This window comes from Symsagittifera roscoffensis, chromosome 10 (assembly GCF_963678635.1).
Source record: "Symsagittifera roscoffensis chromosome 10, txSymRosc1.1, whole genome shotgun sequence".
Lineage (NCBI taxonomy): Eukaryota > Metazoa > Xenacoelomorpha > Acoela > Convolutidae > Symsagittifera > Symsagittifera roscoffensis.
The window spans coordinates 17,248,876-17,271,254 of record NC_087071.1 but is presented as its reverse complement, the minus strand read 5'-3'; the positions used below and the strand labels follow the sequence as shown (position 1 = coordinate 17,271,254).

At 34.1% G+C, this 22,379-nt stretch overlaps 1 protein-coding gene across 1 annotated transcript; it reads right to left on the bottom strand.

Moving 5' to 3' along the window:
* Positions 1 to 12,933: 12,933 nt before the first annotated feature.
* Positions 12,934 to 22,053, bottom strand: LOC134855102 (26S proteasome regulatory subunit 6B-like). Its single transcript, XM_063871486.1, has 7 exons — positions 21,789 to 22,053; positions 16,046 to 16,275; positions 15,524 to 15,684; positions 14,859 to 15,026; positions 14,542 to 14,666; positions 13,712 to 13,907; positions 12,934 to 13,453 (listed from the first exon to the last, which is right to left on the bottom strand). Exons 1-7 carry the CDS (start codon positions 22,020 to 22,022, stop codon positions 13,311 to 13,313), a joined length of 1,257 nt encoding a protein of 418 aa, XP_063727556.1. The 5' UTR covers positions 22,023 to 22,053; the 3' UTR covers positions 12,934 to 13,310.
* Between the last annotated feature and the right edge of the window lie 326 nt (positions 22,054 to 22,379).

Here is a 22,379-nt window from a genome sequence, read left to right as displayed (position 1 = left end):
GCTCAGCACAACAATACTTTTTGAATGATATTTTAAAAAATCCGTTAAAAATTTCTGCTTAAAAAGTCGAAATTTGTCTGAAGAAAAAAAAATCATCCCTAGAACAAATATTCCATTACTTTCGGGGTGAAATTGATCGGAATATTCCTGAAATTCAAAGTTTTGCTCTGGTGATGTTGCAAATTTTGCCCTCACCACTTTAAATTAGGTTACTTTTCGTCACATAGTTACGGCAAATCTCAAAACAAAGTTTTGAGAAGCTATGGTGATTTAATTTGACATATTCCAAAGACCACAAAGGTTGCAACATTGGATTTAGGATGTTGCAATTTTAATCTTCAGTTCTTTCTTGGGGAGCTCTCAGAAAAATTTGTTTTAGAGCACGATGTTGCATAACTTAATTGTATTGCCCAGATTTTTGTCGATTTAAGACTAATAAGTGTTGCCATATATCTAGAACCCTTATTTGTATCGCGAGGATTCTTATCACCGTAAAACTTATTTATGTTGCCATATGGAGCCCAAGACCTTTCAGTATAAAATATACAGAAATGTAAAAAAATCTCCGCTTGATTTACCGAAAAAAAAACGGTACTCATTCAGAGCAAAAGCACAGCCGCTGGTTTGTTGTTTAAAAGGATATTTTTCAAATCTCTGGAGAACTCAGTCGAAAAACAATCGAATAATGAACTAAATGGAGCGAAATATTTTTAAAGATGTTGTTGAAAAATTGCAGTAAACAGAAAATTTTTATTGAAATCGTTCAAAATCCGAATAAAAAATGAGAAGTGCTTGACATATAACAGCCACTCTAACTGACTTCGCTCATGTTTATTTTTATATTGGACTAGTGGCATCCTCGTCAATTTTCGAAAATTTGATTACTGTAGAGGCACTCCGTTGCAAAATCTGTAGTACCGAAAGTAAAGGAATAATTGTGCTCGGGTGGTTTTTTTTCTTCAAACAAACTTCGTCTTTCTAACTAGCCATTTTTGAGTGAACTTTCAAATAGCATTCGAAATGTATTGCTGTTCTGAGCTTAAATTTGAAAAGTTATTTCACCTGTGTTCATTTTTTGGAAAAATATGGGGGTTTAAAGATTGCCATTTTGGCTAATTTGGGACAATTAACGCGCATAGGCGGAGATTTAATCCGTCTTAAAAATTGTTCCAAATTGATCGAAGGAAGCTTATATGCCATAATTGATTTGTTACTAGCAGAAAAAATTATCATTTTGCACTTTATTTGGCGTGTGGGGGGATGATTTTCACAAAAAATCTCAAATTAAGAAGAAAATTTTTTTTGTTTTATTACATTTAATTTGTTCATGCTACTACTACTGCTCCATAGAGCTCTAAAAGCTGTCGGAACACTCAGAAATTCACTTTGATACGAGCAGTCTTGTTTGATTTTGAAACTCATCTCAAAATTATTTCTTCGGGATTTTCTCCAGTTCCAGTTACTAAAATTTCACTAGTCCATTTGTCAGGCATCATTTTGAATTAACTCTTACTGATTCTATTAGTTCAAGAACACAAACACAGCTGTTTGAATCGTTGAAAATCTACAATGACGTACTATTGAACTAATATTTATATTTTTGTTCCGACGTTCGTAATGAAAGTAACGGAATTTTGTACTCAGACAAATTTCAGACAAATTTCGGTTTTTTTCAGACAAATTTCGACTTTTAAACTAGCCATTTTTGACAAAAAAAAATTTCATTCAAAAATTTTTGATGTTTTGAGCTTGAAATTGAAAAAAAAAATCATCTGTGATAACTTTTTGTGTAGTTATGGAGGCTTAAAGATTCTCTTTAAAGCCCAATTTGGGACAATTAACGCGCGATATTTTTCGCGCTATTAAAGCGTAAGCGGAAATTTAATCCGTTTTGGAAACCGTTTCAAATTTGTTGAGGGAAGCTCCTTTGCTAGAATTGATTTGTTACTAGGAGCAAAAATTATCACTTTGTTTTTTATAAGGCGTGTGGGGAATGATTTTTACAAAAACTCTCAAATTTAAAAAAAAAACTTTTTTTGTTACATTTAATTTTTTCAATTTTTTACTGCTCCATAGACCTTAAGAGAAAGTCCGAACATTCAGTCCTTCGCCTGGACACAAGCAGTGTCGTTTTATTTTATTTTCCGATAATTCTAAGTGAGAGATTTTTTCCCTATAATTCAGCCTAAGAAAATTTCAAATTTTTGCTCAATTTGAGTTACAACCTACCCTATAGCCCATTTTTTTCAGAACAAAAAATTTCAATCAACCAGAGCAAGGTCGAATTTTTAGTGCTTGGTTGTGTAGTTTTGCATAAACTACACTGACTTATGGTTTAACTTAGTTTTCTAACATTTTAAATATCCTTTTGATTTAAATAATTCTTCTAAGATTGGACTCATTTTTTTCTGTGACTTTTCGCCTGCATATTCAAAACAAGTGTATTGCCATTTAGGCGGACTGGTTTACTTTCTTTCCTTACAAAGCAGACAGCGCGGCGACAAAACCCATAATTTTTTCCCAATCCTAACAAAAGGCCTTGCATTTTTAATTAAGTAAGGCAGGTGCAACACTGATAAATCGCCCTGATCTTTTAATTTATTGTGTTTTCATGCTAAAAAACCAATAGGTTGCAAATGTCAAATTCAGCAAGAGTATGAAGAAAAGGGGGAAATAAAGTTTGAAGCCTAGACTGTAGGTGCAGATTTGTCTCAGCCAAATAGCTGAGAAATAGATCAATCTGAATCTTCAGAATTATTATTTTCCCCACTCGCTCAGTCGAGTAGAACTAGTTTCCTTTTTTAATTATCACTAATTTTTTTTAAATAAAAAGTACTTTTGAAAAATATAGCATTCCAGATCTGACAGAGGTATGATTCTAATGCTTTCTTTTTACTTAAATTAATGTAACTTAACCTAAATACCCCTAACCTATTTTGGTATTTAAGACAGTTGTTCATCCATTTATAACTCATCTATGCTTATTTAGTCAACCTCATTAAACTTATGTGTTTTTATAAATATCATTTAAACCCTATGGACATCAAGTATGAGACGTATACTTAACTTTAGTTATTAATTGAAACAAAGGGATCTAACAATCGACCCCACGTTTCATTTAGTAAAACCGGTGCGACTTGAGCAGAGAACTACACCTTAAAAAATATATAGGTCTGAAAACATAAGAATTAACTCTAGTTATTGCAAAATATTAGGAAAGTGAGTTTCTTTTAGTCAGTTTCCAACTTCAAAAAGCTAGAGACAGAGTTTATCTCTCTTTAGGGGTTATATGTCTATAAGTCATCCAAAATACATCCAATTAAGATATAAAATCTTCCCTTTAAACAGATTTTTGCTCAATTTATGTCAAATTAAATCCAATTAAGATAGACAAAATTTCGTTTTAACAAAATTTTGCGCAAGTTATGTCAAATTAGGTCCGATAAAGCTAGATAAACGTCCACTTTAACAACAATTTGCATATTTATGTCAAATTTAGCTCAATTAGTCAAACACATTTCTTTTTTTTATAAAACTGATCTCAAAACATTCATACCACTGTTTGTTTTCAGTCCTATCGGTTTAATATATCCCTTAGCAGCAAAAGTAATTCTTCTCCTTTAGCTAACCACTCAAATTTAGCTAACCACTCAAAAACAGTGGAACAATCCAGTGCCAGGAGTGCTACAAAACAACTTTTTCGCCTGTCATTCAGTTTTACATCAACTTGGCGAACTATTTATTCCTCGTTGATACTCCGTCAAAACTAAGCGTCTAGTTTACCTTCAGCCCGGGTTTTTGAGTTTCGAAAGACTGAATTCCCTTTTGTATTCTGTAAAGCGAGAGAAAGTCCAGCAAACGTTTTCTCATTTTCAAAACTGGAGCTGTGGGCAATCAAAACCAATTTAGAGAGAGAGTTTTTACTAACAATATTTTAAAGTAAGCTGCAGATTATAAAAACGATAACTCGCAAAATGTCTCTTTAAAATTTAAAAATAAAATTACAGGTGAGTAGTTCTAGGAGACTGAGCGAAACGTTGCGTAACTACGTTGCGAAAAAAACTTGCGAAACACTGCCCAAGCTAACTAAAGGCTTTGAAATAACTTCAAAAATCTGGCCTTGACAATTTCTAGAATGCAAGTCGAAAAATCTCTGGTACTCTGGCAACTCCGTTAAAAACGTTTTGCATATAGGTTACTAACCTTTCGTTAGCTGTGAAGACAAAAAATGGTTTGGTGCGTTTAACTGCAAGTCAGGTGAAAAAAACTTTATGGTATTCAGAGGAACGATCGCTGACTGAGATATAAGCCCTGTCGTTTCCGAACTGAGTTCATCATCTTGAAAATGGGCTAAGATCTTGAAGAATCTTGAAGATTTATCAAAGATAGCGAGGAAGCTCTTGAAAAATTTTGTGTTTTATAAAAACTTTATCAGTACAAGAAATATGAACACATTCTCAGAAACCTGTATGATGGCTCTGCAGCTCACATGTGAACTTTCTTGAAATCTTTGGAAAGATCATCAAGATTCTTTAAGGTTATTGGAAGATTTTTCAAGATTTTTAATGATCTGTAGGAAAATTAACTTTAAATTTTCTCAAACTTTTTAACAAACTTTATGGAGAAAAAAAACTTTCAACAAAAAAGAGGTATCACTAACTAGAATTGAAGCAAAGTTTACTAAAATTTGTTAAAAAATCTACATTTTATTGATTTTTTAAAATTTTCATTATCGAATTACTGTTTATGTGGCTAACATCCGAAGTTTATTTATATGATTATTTGAAACAGATATCTAGTTTAACTTTTTTTGTCATAAAAAAATCAGCAGGAGGCAATTTGAAAAAAAAATTATTAAACTTTTTAAAAAATCACCACGCGATTTTTTTTTATTTCAGCCTAAAAAACTTCAATTTCAAAATGCTTGATACTATAAAATTTAAATGTAAGTTTTAATTTGTTTCATTGATCGTTTCGTTTGTTTTGAAGTTAATTAGATTTTTTAAAGATCTTTCAAGATTTGACAATGATCCCAAGGGCTTTTGGGTTGCTTCTTTCCTGAGCACTTAGTTAATTTTCCATTGCTTAACAGTTGTTGAATTTCTGATTATCGAAAGCGCTATATACATAAAAAAAATTGCAATAAAACAAGAAAACAACATACCAAATTGAAAAAAAATGTTACTGTCAACAACTTCTGATAGAAACAACCATTTCTTGAACAAGCGTTTTAGTGACTGCAATAAGCGGCCTGGTTTGATTTTAGGTTTATGTCAGTAGAATTGCGTCTTGTTGAATTGTGCTCTGAAAACTACGTACAAAAGTCTGTGGTTGATATTGAACATGAAAATTACAGCCTATGATTAATACAGGCGCAACTGATGAGTAATACTTTACATCAGTCGTATAACTCAACCATGGCTGATGAAAATTCTTCGTAAGTCAGTTGGAAACGAAAAGCAAAAAACAAAACTAGTCATTTTTTTGCTCAAAAAATGGAACTACATACGTAAAGTTTGCGACTGCTTAAATCATTGTTAGTTTTTTTTGCATAATTACTTGCGTTTATTTCGTGTTTAAAAAAACAGAATTGAAATTTACGCCAGATGGTTGTTTGTCAACAATACCCGTAAAAAAACAAGATATTGTCAATTGGTCAGCCTATCATACTCCCTATGGTACCAACTAGAAAAGTCCATCGCTGTAACTAGAAACAATCATAATAGTAAAAAGTTTTGTTATCTATGCAGGGTAAAAACATGTTTCGTGTGAAAGCTTACATGAGTCTGGTTATTTTTTTGTCAAAACGCCGTGTCAAGTGTTCACCAATAGGCCAGTGGTATGTTATAAGAAGACAAGAGAGAACGAACTTGCTGTCAGTATCAGATGGTCAACATTGCGAAACAATCATGATTTATTTGAAAATTTGAACACTCGAAAAAAATTGTTGTTTCTCCCTTGTTTCGTTGTAACACATTTCGAACAACTAAATTTTCCATTTTGATGGCATATGACAGCCAATACGAGCATCTCTGTGAGCCCAATATAGTTTGATTATTAGAAACTACTAATTTTTTTTTTGAAAAAGGGCAAAATGACGGTTGTGTAACTCTAAGCTAATGGACTTGTCGTCATAAAGTAGGTTCCTTTCAGGTTTTTTGGTCGTTACATTGGGACGTAGGTGTTCTGTACAAATGGGAACAAGTCAGACGCGCCTAGAGTGGTTGGTTTGTACAAAAATCAGTTACTAACTCCCTCCTATCAATTTGAGTGATCTAAAATGTCTCTTTTAAAAAAGATTTGTTGTTTTTGTCTTGATGTCAGGCGCACATTTCGAGAATCAACTCTTCACAAATTCAAAAAACTCAACTACTTTGAAAAGAAAAACTGTGTACTAATCCCATAGTCATTCAATCAAAAGTTTAACTTACTTATTGGTAAATTTTTTTACACAAAGGCGAAAAAAATTTAAATGTTGAAAAAACTAAGTGAGCCAAAGTTTTCGGATGTCTCGATAAAACAATTAAGAGCCAGTTAAAGATGTAGGTACGTGTTTGATGTCGATTGAATTTGCTTTACTGATGCGGCACCAAAAATTTGATTTCAAAAAATGAACTTTACCAAAAACCTTGTTGATTGGACTTCATATTTTCTCTACTGAAAAAAGAGAGAAGAGTGAAAAATTTCGAGATAATCATTTTCCACAAGAAAATAAATTTTCTCTCACAAAATAAGGAGTCACCGATTATTTCAACTGATGTTTTCATCTCAGATTTGATTGTATAAGTTTTGAGGAAATTCAAAGTTTCTAAAAAACGGTCAAAAGACTTTCCAAAATCGTTAACATTTATCTGCAAAATTCAGTTTGGCTGCTTTAGCAGAATAGATTTCCATTGCTGGGTTTCTTGATCAAAAACAACCTGAGAATGGGCATAGTAGTGTTCGTGTTAAGCTAAAATGTTTACAAAAAAACTGTCAAAGTTTTAAAACTTTGTTTTGTTTGAAGTTCATAATTTCTTGCATAAGCAAACTGAACATAGCAAATTCTAAAAAGGTTTTCAATCTGTTGTTTCTGAATGAACCCACGTTATCAGATTTGGCAAAATAGTTAGGGAGAAAAAAAAATTGTCAATAAATGTAACTTTCAAACTTCCGAGAATCGTAACTTTTTGTGGAGACAATATGGCGTAGCCCCTCATGCCTAAGGGATTCATGCAACCTGTATTTTTGATTGAAACCAAAATCTCAGATTTTGGAAGGTAGTTCTCGTGAACCGTCAAAAAATTTTAAAAACGGTCATAAATCAAAAATTTGACTTTTCTGAAAGAAATAAATTTTTGTGTAAGACAATTTGCGAGTAGCGGAGCTTTCCATTGTCCTTTATCTCCATTGAACCCACAATATCAGATTTCAGAGGCTAGTTTTGAGATATGTCAAACAGATTCACAGTACATACGCAAACGAAAAATGTGACTATTCAGAGGACCATAACTTTGTTTAAAAACATATTGGCTGCAGCGGCTTACGCAGGGAGCTTTTCAAAGCCGTTCCACTTATTGAAAACATACACCCAGATTTGAGAGGGTTAGTTATTGAGAAAACGAAAATCAAAATATGGGTTATTTATTCCCCCAACACGGCTGTAGACAGAGGGGTAAAGTAAAAAAAAGATTCTATGGGAGCATGCAGGCTCATATGGGAGTAGGCGGTCTTTCAATTGATGCGCTTTTTTGTAAATTAGTAGAACTTTCTGAGAAAAACTAAAATTTTTTCGATAAATTTGAAAATAATTTTACAGAATGAAAAAAAATTCTACACACCGATTGGTAAACCTGCGACCAAATTGAAAAGTGCAGAGGTGTGTGTTATAATTGTTCTTCCCTGAAAAGACCCAAAATTAAAAATTAGGTCATTAGGTCGATAAAAAAGGCCGAAAAAAATTGGACCGAGGAGCTTTTAAGCTTAAAAAAAACAAAGACGACAGTACGAAGTCAAGGTAAGTTTGAAAAATACCTGAAGCAACAATAAAAAAAATGCGCGCAGCAAAAAGAAATGGTTCGGAGATTAAAAACATAATTAAAAACATAAAAATTTCAGAGGTTTTAGGAAAATTTTATTTAGGAAAACACTCCCCTAGAACCGAATTTGAACGGACAAATGATTTAATTTTTTAAAATTAAATTGTTTTTATATTTAGTTTTTTGTCTTTTTGCACATTTGTGTAAGTTGCATGTTTGATTTCTTTTGTTGAGCTGCTCCAATAAGCTGATTGAATACTTCTCTGATGGAGGCCAAAAAACTTGAATAGAGCCTATGACACTCATTTTTTCGATATAAGTAATGATGTTCACCTAATCTTTGCAGATAAAAACTGCACTTCTTCAAGAAACACAATGAGTGGTATATCGACACGCAAAAACCAGTTATGTTTTTCGTATAACTCATAGGAAAAAAAACGAAAAGGGATTTTCATTGGATCAGAAAGGAAGGTTTGAAGAAGGTTTGAAGAACTTAAGTCGCGACAAGTTAAAACATTTTAAAATTTTTCACTTTCCTTAGAATTCTTTTGGAAACAATTGAGTGAAAACAATTAGATAGTCAAGTTCATTCAATTTTCATAGAAAAATAGACATGATAGCTTTTTACATCAGCCATCAAGCCATCATAATCACCCTAGCCATCAATAAAATAACCAATTATCTTCAACGAATCAGGTTAGAAATTGAAGTTTTTGTTATTTGCGAACACTTCGCTGACACGATAGTTTGCGCAGAATTCAGTTTCTGGATAAAACATAGAAACTTCTGATTTTTTGCGAATAGCCTTTTCTTTGCAGTACTTGGCAATTTTTTGATCCTTTCCATTGCAAATTAAGATAAACCATACAATGAAGTTGATTAAAAAAATCGCCATTTGACAGAACAACAATCGAATAAAATCATTTATTTAGCATTTAGAAAAAAAATTACTAAATGAAAATCTTGACCAAAAGATGAACTAACTAGAATTACATTGAGCTGACAACTTTTCAAAGAACATTAAGAATTGTGAGTAGAGACACAATAATTTTGGTTTACTATGAATTTTTCCTACAAATCATTAGAACGGCAATAAAAATTGAAAGGTCTTATAAAAAAACTTTCAGTATTTGAACGAACTTTCATAAATGGCACTGAAGATGACTCATACTGCCTTCTCAATTTTTTAGAAATCCCAGAGTTGTTATTTTTTCTTTTTTTGTCTGATCAGTTTTTATTAAGATATCTACTCAAGAAAAGACTCAATTCCAAATGATTTTGAATTTTCAAAAAATCAAACAAAAAATGAAAGATTTGTTTAGCTCTAAAAACCTTGCATTGAAAAAATTTAAACTGAAACCTGCTTCCATCTATTCAAGTTAAAGGCATAAGGGCAAAATCAATAAGCAACAGCAAACATACTTTGCGGAAAAGAAAGGAGAAGCATCAAAAGATGATCCTATTGAAACCAAATAAAAATTATTCAAGAAACACAATGAATTGTATTTAGGCACGCAAAAACTAGTTTATTTGTTTTTTTTTCATAAACTCATAAAAAAAAACAAATAAGATTTTTTCATTGGACTCAGAAAAGAAGATTTGAAAAACTTGACATATACCAAAGCATTTTTCAAAAATCTTTTAATGTTGAAAAAACTAAAACCTTTTTTGCTTTTTTTAAAATAAAATATTGACAAATTAAAGACATTTTTCCATCTTGTCAAAAAAAACGAATTGAGTATCGCAACAGTTCGAGAGAATTATAAATCTACCAGACATTTTTTGTTTTTTAATTCCATTTTCGTAAACTAAATTAAGATTTTTGTTTTTGTCATTGAGATGCCGTCAATGAACCGCAACGAGGGCTGCATGTCTCAAAAGTGGCACATAATACACAAGCGCAGAAGCATCAAGACATCGTAAGACTGTTGCATTTTAAAGGGTTCGAACTGTAAATTTTATACAATTAACTGCACGAACGTAAACTCCCATATAAAGAGAAAGCAATCCGGTTCTGTTTAGTCTTGTTGTCAAAGTTATAATAATAGTTTTTCTGGCAATCGAATATGCGTTGAGTAAGCTCCAAAAAAGATTGATACCTATCATGCAAAACTTTTTTTTTTAAATAACTCAAAAGAAGAGCATAGAAATCCTCGGGGGAAGTTAGCATACGTTTTGGGTTTTGAAAATGGATTACAATTATTGTGGAATATAAGACAAAAGAAGTTCATTTAAAATTGTCTAAAACTAAAAAATTATCAAACAAACACCACGCAATTACTTTTTTCAAATAAATGTTTTTAAAAATTTATCTATTGATGACAATTTTGTTGATTGATGGTAAAAATTATTGATGGTAAAACCAACGCAAAACGTTTGAATAAATGAGGAAAAAAACTTTGCATCAGAAGCATTCAAAATGTCTGAAATGGCCATTCAATAAATTGAAACTTCTACAAACAAGTAAGATAGAGGTATAGTAATGAAATTGGTGAAAATCATATTATTTTTTTGTTGTATTTCCAAACTTTATGTGGCTGAGTTTTTGAGGAAATTCGAACACATTAAAATCGACTAAAATTTTGAATACTTGCATCTGTGAGTACCTCAACCTAAATGATTAAAATCAAAAAATAGAAAAATGCTGTGGAATGAATGCTTCATCCTAATTGGTTGATGGCTTCAAAACGTTTTTAAAACTAGTGCTTTTATAGCAAGATATTTATGTGCTTTTGTTCAAAGGATTTGATTACTGGCAAAACCAACGCAATTAAAAATCGAGATCAAAGTTTCATGAAACTTTCAGTGGAGATTGATGCAAAAACATTCAACTTACAGTGGTGACTGCAATGGTTATGGTAACTCTTTTCTTTCATTTTTTGATAAAATCAAAAAGTATTACCTAATGAGTGGACGCAAATGCTTTACTTTTGTTGAAAAATTTGTTAAAACTTACACTTTTGAAACATCTACTAATTGAATGTTTTTGCTGCTCAATTATCGTCTTAAGTTTTTAAACTCAGTACCTATTAGAATGTTCGTGCAGTTGCGAGTATTTAAAGCAAACAAATTGACACTTCTGCATTTTGACTCACAATTAATTCTAGTTTCTCAAAAATTTTGGTAAATATTTCAAAATCTAATTTTTAACTGAAATAGAATTTTTCAAGATAAAACCAAACATGGTTTGATCTGAAATAACACTTCAAAAAAATAGAAATTGAGATTAAATTCAGATATATTTTTTTTCATAAGTTGTAAGCTGATTTTAGCAGAGAAAATTTCCTTATTCGAACTTTTTTGGATTAGAAAACGCTGTTGAATGATATATTTTTCCAGGCAAAAATCAAATTTTGAGTAAATTGGTAGATCGAACAGAAAACAAGAAAAACTTAATTCAAAGTTCGGGGAAAATAAATGAAAATTGTTTCGATTAATTGGGGAACTTGGGCACCAAAAATGTTGCCTGAAATTTGGTTACAAAATATAGCTTGAGCTAGAATCAAAAAGAAAACTCTCCAGTTTAGACAGTTATATGAAATCGACAGTAATTTTTTCTATCAATTGATGGATTATTAAAAAAATAAAAACTTCAGAGGATTTAGGGAGATTTTATATACAAAAAATCTGCCCTAGAGTGAAACTTGAACGGTAAAATGATTTAAGTTTTTTTAACACTAAACTGTTTTTATAGTTTGGACTTTCTTGCAAAAAGAAAAAGGAGCCACTAAGTCCAAAGATAACGGAAAATTTTTGAAGAAAGCTTTATTGAAAATGATGTCTGGCATGATGTTCTATTTGCGGAAAGCACGTCAAGAAACACTCAACGGCGTTCAAAAACAAGTTTAAAATTCAACATGTAAACCAATTATCAAGCGAAAATAAATGTAACGAAAAACTTTGAACTGTAAGTTCTATGCTGCGATTTTAACGTTTTTTTGCCATCCGGAGGAAAATATACGTATAATGGTTCACACGCGTCACTCACAATTAGGTGTGAGCCAATAAATTACAAAAAGAAATTATCTGGTCGGAAAATTTTTTTGAAGGAAAAGAAACGAAAACAAAATGTACGTAGTCAAGGCTAGTAGAATTAAAAAATGCGTGAAAAATTTGAAAACAGAATGCAATTACAATGAAAACTGCATATGGCAAAAATGACTGAGATTTGGCAACTAAGCCGACAAAACTTACGCAGACACATTATAATCCAATAAGCCAGTTTGAAATAAACCAAGTCCTGGTCAGATTCGAACTCTTTGGAAGGATCTTTTTTCGCCCAATCTCATTCGTTACCTCCAGACTAAAAGTACCGGAGATGCTTAGAACTTTGATTTCATTATGAACCAAGAGATTGTTACAATCGAAGTTTTCCCGATAACAGTCTTTATTCTGATTTGGTAACGCTTGCTAATCGGAAGCGTAATCACATCATGCTTAATAAAAACAACCTTAATTTGAAAAAAGAAAGCATATATTCGAACTAGAAAACTCGATAGCTTATTGAAAACTGCTCATTAAAAAAATTCTTGCTCAACTTTCGCGATCGCTCCCATCTAGTAATTTTTTAAAACAATGACACTCTAGGAACTGAAAAAAACCCTCGATCTAAAAATGCCTTTTACCAGATGTTCAGCTCGTAAGGAACTTTGTGGAAGATCGGTTAAAAACACATGAAATTTATGCAAAAAGCAATTCCGCAAAAGCTATTTTTTTGATAACTGAGCCAAGGAACACTTTGAAACGCAGAGCAGCAAAATCTTTCAAGCAAAAACGTTTCGAATATTGCCAACCATTTATGTTCAAACCTGCTAAGAACTGCTCACTTTTCCCAAATCTGTCCTACGAAACCTGGTCTAATGATATGGCCAAAAGAAATGATGATAACATAAATTATGCATTAATGCAGGAAAGATGGGATAGCGAATCTCTTGAAGGAGACAAGTTCATCAAAATGGTGTGATCATTCAATTTTTAATAAATTCAAAAGAAATGAATCAGACTTTTTCCATGCTGCAAATATCGAGCAACAGACAAACGATATTTCAGCCATTTTATCAAGTTTCTGCTAAATGAAAGCTTGTGAAAAAATCCCTACCTGCATTAATCAACTGAACAATTTAAAACAACGCCATCATAATTATCATTCAATCAATTCACAACATCTAATGGCTCGATAATTACATAAAACCATGAGTTCAAAAAATAGCAGTCCTTCTACCGTTTCAACAATGTTCATTGTCATGAAAATTTTTCAAATAATTGCCGTCTTTCCTTTTTTTATCATTCTCGTTATTTGTAGAAGTCCAGTTCCTGGTCGCCCTTCTTAGTGTTGTTCTTGTACCCCTTCTCGAAGTCCTTGGGCAACACAATGTATCTGTTCTCCCTTACTGCGTGCATGCCTGCCTCCTGACAGATGGCATTGATGTCAGCACCTAAAAGAGATAATTTTTATTTATAACCAAAGGAAACTTGCAAATAAATAAAACCAACAAATTCGGGCTGCTTTAGTATTAAATTATTATTCTCAAATTTCTATCAGCTGAACGTATAAAAAAAACAATATCCCAATGTATATTAAAACTAACTTCACATACATTATTTTGATTTCCATTAGAAAACTTCACTAGGCATGGGTGCATACTCTAAACAAACGATAATAAAAACGCTTATATATTGTCTAAATCTTCTACCTGTGATTTTGTCCGGTCGTGAGACATAGTCCTCAATGTCCACTTCATCTGACAGATTCATGCGATTGCAGATGGTGGAGAATATGAGTCTCTTCTGGCGTCTGTCCGGCAGGGGGAACTCTATCTTCCTGTCCAGTCTACCCGGACGAAGCAGGGCGGGGTCCAGAGTGTCCTGTCTGTTGGTGGCCATGATCACCTAATCGACCCAAGATTAATCACTATTATTACAGAAAATCTTTAGGCATTTTGGAACTTACTTCGTTGTACGAATTACATTGTACACGATTTTATATAACGTAACTATGTTTACATTGTGGTTAATACGTTACGTACTACGAATAGATTAGGGATAAGGCAGCGTTGTGTACGGGAACTTTTTTGACGGGGAAGGTTATGGAAAACTTTTGTCGATAACATTTTCTTGAGGTTATCCAGTTTCAAATTTTAGAGCACTGCTGGAACCTCAGATACGCAAACTTTCTTGAAAAGCAGCATTCATAAAAATTCGTTATACATAAAAAAATTAACCTAAGCTTTACTTAAGGGAAAACTAGTTTTGGAAGCTTCATTTAGTGTGCTCTGGCAAAAAAAAACTGAAAATTGAAAATTTGATTTTTTTGGTCCTTTTTTGACGACAATTGTAGTCGCTTATGCCTTGTTCAAGAAACTTCTACACCTTTGAAAAAACCTATCATCACATGACGCACAAGAAAAGACAGTAATTTGTATTTAAAAAAATCTTTGAATGTGGTCGGAACATTGTGCTACTTGCTTTAATTTATGCGCTGTCCTTCAGTTATGCAGAAGTGAATTATTAAGCTCTACTGCACCTTGACATTTGTGGTCTGGTCGAATCCGTCCATCTGGTTGAGCAGTTCCAGCAAAATCCGCTGCACTTCCCTGTCAGCTCCCGTCTGGGCATCGAACCTCTTGGTTGCAATAGCATCTATCTCGTCTGCAACGAATATTGCAACTTACGTTCAGGAAACTGAAGTCAATTTAAACTTCATTCTGTGTTATCAACCAATGTATTTTATCTCCAAAACGAATACCGAACAAAAATTTTGACGGCTATTTATAAACTGTATTCACTTTGACATGGTTTTTACAACCCTGGCTGGTCTGAGTATTTGTATTCTCTACTTGCCTATGAATATGATGGATGGTGAGTTCTCCTTTGCCAGTCGAAACACATCCCTCACCATCCTCGGCCCCTCCCCCAAGTACTTCTGCACGAACTCACTGCCCACCACTCGGATGAAGGAGGCAGTCGTGTGGTGGGCCACCGCCTTGGCCAACATCGTCTTACCACACCCTACAAACAAAACGTAACAGACAAACTTGAAACACTAAACACTCTACACTACACAATACAAACATACAAATATTTTTCCTTTAGCCCGCATTGAAGTTTCAGCAGTAAAATTTTTGTTTACACTCCTATTGTTATGAACATTGGTAGCTGAAAAATAAGGCCATGGCTCATAATAGGTCTTCAAATCCAACTTATTATAGCAATCGTTACATCATAAAAACTCATGCGAGTTGGGGGGATTATTGACTTGATAGACGAGAGACAGACAAAAATGAAAATCAAATACAACACAAAAAAACACTTCCGTAGAATTGTAGCGTCTCATTTTGGAACAGGTAGGCCATTTTTTTCTTATGAACTTATGACAAAAAAAAACAAATCTACGACATTCCACGATATTTAAAAACTTTTGTTGTTGTAATAACTGTCAAAGAATAGTTTGGAAATGAATTATTCATAATATGAAATTAGAATTCAATAAAGATAGTGGCACTTGCCTGGGGGTCCGAACATGAGCACCCCCCTGGGTGGGTCTATTCCTATCTGTTTGTAGAGGTCAAAGTGGGTCAGAGGGAGTTCCACTGCTTCCCTCATCTCCTGCTTCTGAGTGTCCATACCCCCTATGTCACTATAGTCCACGTCTGGCTTCTCATCCGCACTACAAATACAGACACGTTTATACAAAATCTAGTAGTAAACACAAAGAGTATCAAAAGTATCAGATAAGAATGTCAAAGAAAATGTCAATTCGAAAAAAGGACAGAAAACCATAAGAACAAGAATGCATTCAAAAATTGATATGAAAAAATCTCGAAACGAAATGGTCTCAGTTATTAAAACCAGATTGCGCAGAATGAGTTTGGTTTTTTACAAACCCAGTGTCTATCCCATATTTATATAGTTCCGCCAGATTTCCAGGCCAAAACATGCATAATCAGCTGTCTACCATTACAAACAACGAAGTGGAAAATCGGTAATAACATTAAAAATAACAACAACAAATACAAAGAATACATTACCTGAGCATGCTGATTGAGGAATCTGCCTCGGGGGGCAACACATCCACCAGCGCGTTGGAGTGTTTATGCAGAGCCACAGATGAGCCTGGCTTCAACAGCTCCCTGTCTATAGTTGACAGCAGTCTCACATAGTAGTTGGAGCCAGTGGTCGATCCCACAATGCCGTAGTTGGCGTCCACAGCCTCTAGGAACTGGCCAATCACCAGAGGCACACTCTGGATACGCTTCACCTGGAACATTGGCCAGAGATTAAATTAAAATACATTGAGCGCACCCTTCATGTTGTTCTTTGTTAGAAAGCATGAGTAGAAATTTAGACTACTTCACATTATTAGCTAAGATTATCCAGACAATATTATTCTAGAATACAACAATATTATTCTAGAATACAATATTCTAGCGCTCAACAAATTTCAAAACAAACAAAAGTAGCCGGTTTTTTGGCAAGAAGCTTATCAAACTACACGCAAAGCTACTATTTAGCATTGATTTTTGGAAAAAAAATTGAAAATTATATTTTATTATATATCTCTACTTTTTAGCACGGCGAAGAGAGTGAAGTCAAAAAGCGGCAAATTCAGACAAGTTTTTCTCTAAATTGCAGTTTTCATAGCAGCATTTTTCATCACGACTGAACGGGCTTCAGTACGATATATCAACCAATCCTCCACGAGGTTTTTTCCTGGTGAAAATGCCAATGGTTGCTTCAAATAGTGTTGATAAAATTAAGCTCAATGAAAAATCTCAATCAAAATAATATATATTTACAAATTTCATTAGAATAAAGTCAAGCTAATTTCGACCAGAGATGTATTTCAAAACTTCAGAGAGCATAGTTAATAGAAGCTGGAGAGCATAGGTTTTATTCTAATGTTCACCAAAGAATAATGTATCATCTGAATGGAGTGCGGTCTACTCGTCAGTACGCAGACAAATACTGTATTAACCAATCACAATCGAGATCGGAAAGCGACCTTTCGAAATAAATAATTAATTCTAGCGTGTAACGCACATACGGTGCTTCGAATTTTCAACAACTCAAAAAACTATTCTTTGAGTGAACTCTAACAGCACCCAATTACAGGATTCGTAATTACAAATTTTGCAATGTTTTTTATACAAATTTTGAAGAACCATAAAATTTTGTGAAGTTTTATATAACTTCTTCGAAAAATTTAAAATGAACAAAGAAACGTCACATCTGGGAAACTGAAAGCAATTGAGCAGTCGCATTTGGACGCAAGATTTGCAACTCCTGAGAGTACTCTTACAGTATCCAACTACAACGTTGGGAAAGTCAGATTTTGAGAAAGTTCACCTTAAGTTTTCTTAAAAAAAGGTATTCACATCTCGAAAACTACCAAAATTTGAGCAGTCTTTTTTGATGTCAATATTCGCAATCTTTGAAAGTACACAACTACATGGTTGGGAATTTCACTCCAAAAAAATCACAAAATCGTCGTATCTCTTAAGCAAAAATGATTTGGGCATTCTTAATTGGAGACCGAATTTGCAACCCCTTAGATTACTCTGACAGCCCCCCAACTACAGGTTAGGAAACTCAAACTTTGAAAAAAAAATTAACTTAATTTTCAGGAAAATTTTTTTGAAAAAATTACAAAAAACGTCATATCTGGAAAACTACAAGAATTTGAGCAGTCAACTTGTGAGGCAAAACTCGCAACTCCTGAGAGTACCCTGACAAAGCCTCATTACAAAGATGATAATTTCAAGTTTTGTGAAATTTTTTATACCTAAGTTTTCTGAAAAAAAATCCAAAAAAAACGTCATATCTCGAAAACTCCAAGAATTTGAGCAGCCAAAATCAGAGGCAAAATTTGCAACCCCTGAGAGTACCCTCACAGATTCCAATAACAAGATTGAGATCTTGAACGTTTTGGAAATTTTTAAAATCTAAGTTTTTGAAAATTTTTTGAAAAAATCATAAAAACGTCATATCTCGAAAACTACAAAGATTTGAAAAGTGAAAATTGAAAGCAAGATTTGTAACCCCTGAGAATACCTTGACAGCACCCAACTACAGGGTGAGAATATCAAAAATTGAGAATTTTTTTTAAATTAAATTTTCTAGAAACTTTTGAAAAATCTCGAAAATTGCCCATCTCGTAAACTAAAAGGATTTGGTTCTTCACATATGGAGGCCAGAATCGCAAAACCTGGCAAAACTCTGTTAATATCCTACTATTGGGTTGCTTATTTCAAATTTGATGAAATAAACGCTGAATTTAAACTGGAAAGACGGGAAAAAACCTTAACCATTGCAATATACGATATAGTTTAAACGTGATAAAATTCTTTTGTTAAACATGCAAAAATAATACGTTAAAAAGCTTAAACATGGTGAGATAGTGAAGCCCGCATTTTAATATATAATAATAGATAGATAGATAGATTTTATAATTTGTTCTTTGTCTCGATTCTGATTGGTTAGTGTTTGTCTATTTACTGACGAGTAGAAATACCCGGTTGTCTAAATACTGCTACGTAACCCATCTGAATATTGCACTACTTTGCACGTCTGAGTTGATTGTTGCTTAAGAATCTGCCTAATTCACTCTCAATCACAATTGTTGTCTTGCTCTTTTTATCAAACCAAGCACAGAAACGACACAATCGGTTATATAGGTTTCTTGTACAGCAACCGGCTGTCCTTGCTAAAGTGGCCAGTCAATAAGCAGAATGGTCTAAGAGCAGAATGGGTCCAGAAGCAAAAAAACATGAAAATATCAACTTTTTTTAAGCTAATCGGTAAATTAGTTAGCAGAAATGTCAATAATACCAAAGCAATCAATATTTTATGCATAATTTGAGAAACTTAATCAAGAATTTTAAAAAAAATTAATCAAAAAACAATGAAATTTGCCAACTCATGCATAATTTACTCGTTTTCTTGGTATTCTTTGACGATTCTAATAATCGTTTTTGTCATTTAGCCCGTATAAACCAATATAAGTCAATATTTTTCTGTTTTTCTGCTCTCAAACCCATTCTGCACTTGGACCTTTCTGCTTATTGCTCCGCCTCCTCTTCCTTAATAGTCTTTTGTTGCTAATTGCTCGTGAATTTATGGATCTTTTTTAATGGTAAAGCGAAATCTAAATGATTTAATTCGATCATAAAAAAATTCATGAATAATCGAATTAAAAGCCATTAATAGAGCGAGTAAAGACGGCAGCGTTTTCATTTTATCAATCGATTTGGAGAAAAATTAAGTACAATACAGAACTGCATCAAGGGTTGAATGTGACGTTCTAAAACGATGTTGCTAAACTAGTTAGATAACAGGCATTTGTTGATTTTTCAGATTAATCGCTTTTCTAATATTGTTGAGGGTGCGCCTATTATGTATATTGGTCTATAAATCTCCGCTACTTCTGGGTCATTTCTCGAATATTGGAGAAATAGTGGCTTCTTTTTTTAAAGTTTCATTTGAAACAAATCATGTCTTATGTGCTCGTTCTAACATAAATATGCCTTCTCAGTAGTGCGAAACATATTTTGGATCGTATCAAATTAATTGTGTAGCAGTATCATTCTTTTCGTTTTTCGCTTAATTGTTTAGCTAGCTTCTGGACAGTTTTAGCAAAGCCGGGCGCTGTTTCTCCAGTGCATGCATAAATTAGTGCCACAAAGCTGCTGTGAACATTGAGGATACTTTGTTGGTATTTAAGACTTTTCACGCTTCCATGATATTTGTAAGCATCAGATTTAGTTTTTGGCCATAGCAGAAGACTTGAGTTGTTTGAGACTGCATGCAAGGTATTCGCCATACCAATGGAAGTCAGGCACGTGTGGAGCCGCATAGGTTCTTTCCGTGGTTTCGAGCGACGTTGACGTCTTGGCTGTACATGGTGACGAAAGATCACATGAAGAGATATCAAAAGGAATATCGACAGTTCCTGGCAGAAATAGGACCGGAAGCCTTCAAGAGACCTCTGCTGACCCATCGAAATGCGATCACGAGGTTGGAAAAGAGTCGGTAGGGTGTCTAGAGACAATACCAAAGCAAGAGAATCGATACTGGAGGAGGAATTCGCGAAGAACGTGAGCTTGAGCCTGCACAATTCCTTTTGCTTGAACAGGGAATTGAAAGTGAAAGGTTTACCAAATCAGGCAATGAGGTTGCAGGAGCAGAAGGAGTGGATGCGATCCTTCGAGCAATTGAAAGCGTGGGAAGAGATCGTGATCAGCTCTGATGATGAGGAAGCGCTGCTAAGGCAGATCACGGTGTCAAACTCATCGGGGCCTAGCACTTCGAAGGCTAGGAATACGAAGTGAGCAGGGAGCTCAGTGTGGGTTTCTTGAGTCTTGAGAGGGAAGGAAAGGGGCTCGAGTGTGAACTCGGATGGAATCCGAGGTCACGAAAAAGAAACTTTAACGAAACAAAGTATTGTTATTAATATGCTATGATTATTATATAAATCAAAATGCCGCATGACAATTTTCTGATTGGATAAGACAAAAGAAATTTTAATCATTAGCTTCAAAAGCGGAAATTTAAGGTGCAGGTATATGAAAATTTTGATTGCTGTTCAGCGATAGTGTGACAATTTTACATGGTTGTGAATTTTGAGGTGTAGATAAACTTAAGTCTGCTGCAAACTTCTGTAAATGACCACTGGCACTGTATCTTGAGCTACACTCAGAATTCTGGAGATTCACTGGCAGACGGCAACACGCGATGAGGACATCGATCTTGAGTCCGGGGAGTATGTGCCAGTCGGTCATATTTGGAAGTTTGACCTTGAGCAATGCGAATGACATGATTTTGGGGTCAAATGGAATTTTTCAAAAATTCGAATTGGACATGTCATGCTCAAGTTTCTCGCGACAACTGAAAACATCAGAAAAATAAGATCAGAACAACCGATTTACAATCGCGGGAAAGTACTTGAAAAAAGCAGCGGGAAAATGCTATTCGCAATTTCCAGATATAAATCAAACGCGAGTAGAGCTGTCCTATCCTGAAATAGGAGAAGAAGCGATTACAAAAGAAGAACATATTTATTCGAGGTGAACCAGAGTGAACCCACAGTGGAAAGGTGGACAGCTGGGGTGTCCCAATGGTCCAGTTCCAAAACTTAATTCTCGAGTCAAAACTTATTTCCCTTGCTGGAATTCATTAATAGCAAACTTCTCAAGTTATTATACTTAATGTTAGAGTTACTGATTAATTTAGTTATCCCAATTCTCGAGTGTGCCAATATGTGAGTACTCAATTTAGTTTTCTTGAGTGTGTTTTATGATTGTTATGTTGAGGTAAGGAGAGTTTTAGATTGATCCATCTGAAATGGATCAAAGTTTCACTGTCTAATAAAAAGTAACTGTACGGATTGTTCCGACCCTGTTTTTAACGGCGTTCGTGTATTTTGAGACCTGAGTATGTGGACGTTCTTATTTTCTAGAGTGGGGGGGGGGCTATTTTGGTAGTGGCCTTTAAGCTGTAACGGGTTTTTAGTCTCATGTCGCAAGTGAACCGAATTGGCTCCGACCGTTCGAGGTAGAAAAACACAAGAGATAGTGTCCCTGACTCTTGAGCCAATGATTATAGGGCCTATTTTTCTTTAACCTCATATGTGACCGAAGTAGGCGACTGTTACAGGTAGAAAACTTAGGATACAAATTATTCCTTACTTAACTAAAGAAAAATAATGAGAAAACCAATTACCAAAGTTGCAACCGTTAAAAGTCCAAACACAAACTGGATCCACTGTAGTCTTACCTCTTCTTGAGCATGAAGATACTCATTCTGCAAGTTTCTCTGCTCATCCTTGATATATTCCTCTTGCACGTTCAGAAACTCGAGTTGCTTTTGCAGTTTCTTGTACTTGATGTAGAGATCGTCGTCGTGAGAGGAATCAGTATATGCGTAGCCAATGTCAGTAATGGCTGTGCTGGGTCGCGTTATGGTTGGATCGACCGGTGCTTGTGTCTCCGTTATTCCAATTTCTTCCATGTTGACTAATTAGCTAGATTTTAGTACAGATAATCTAAAACATGACAACAACAAAATCATTTATCTCCTTGGCATTTTTTTGAAAATTTCGAGTTAATCAAAGATTAAAAACACCAGCGCAACAAAAAATGCCGTCTAGATGATGGAAAGTAACCATGAACCAAATTGCGGTCGGCGAAGTGCTCCGAAGGCTCACTGCTAAATGCCTTGCTAAAGCCGCCAACGCTGAAGCTCGTGATTTTCTGTGTCCTCACCAGCTTCGAGTCGCTACCAGCGGTGGCTCGGAAGCCATCGTCCACGCTACTAAAATGACAGTCAAAAAGTGCTCGGAACATGGTCACCAAGGCGTCTTAACAG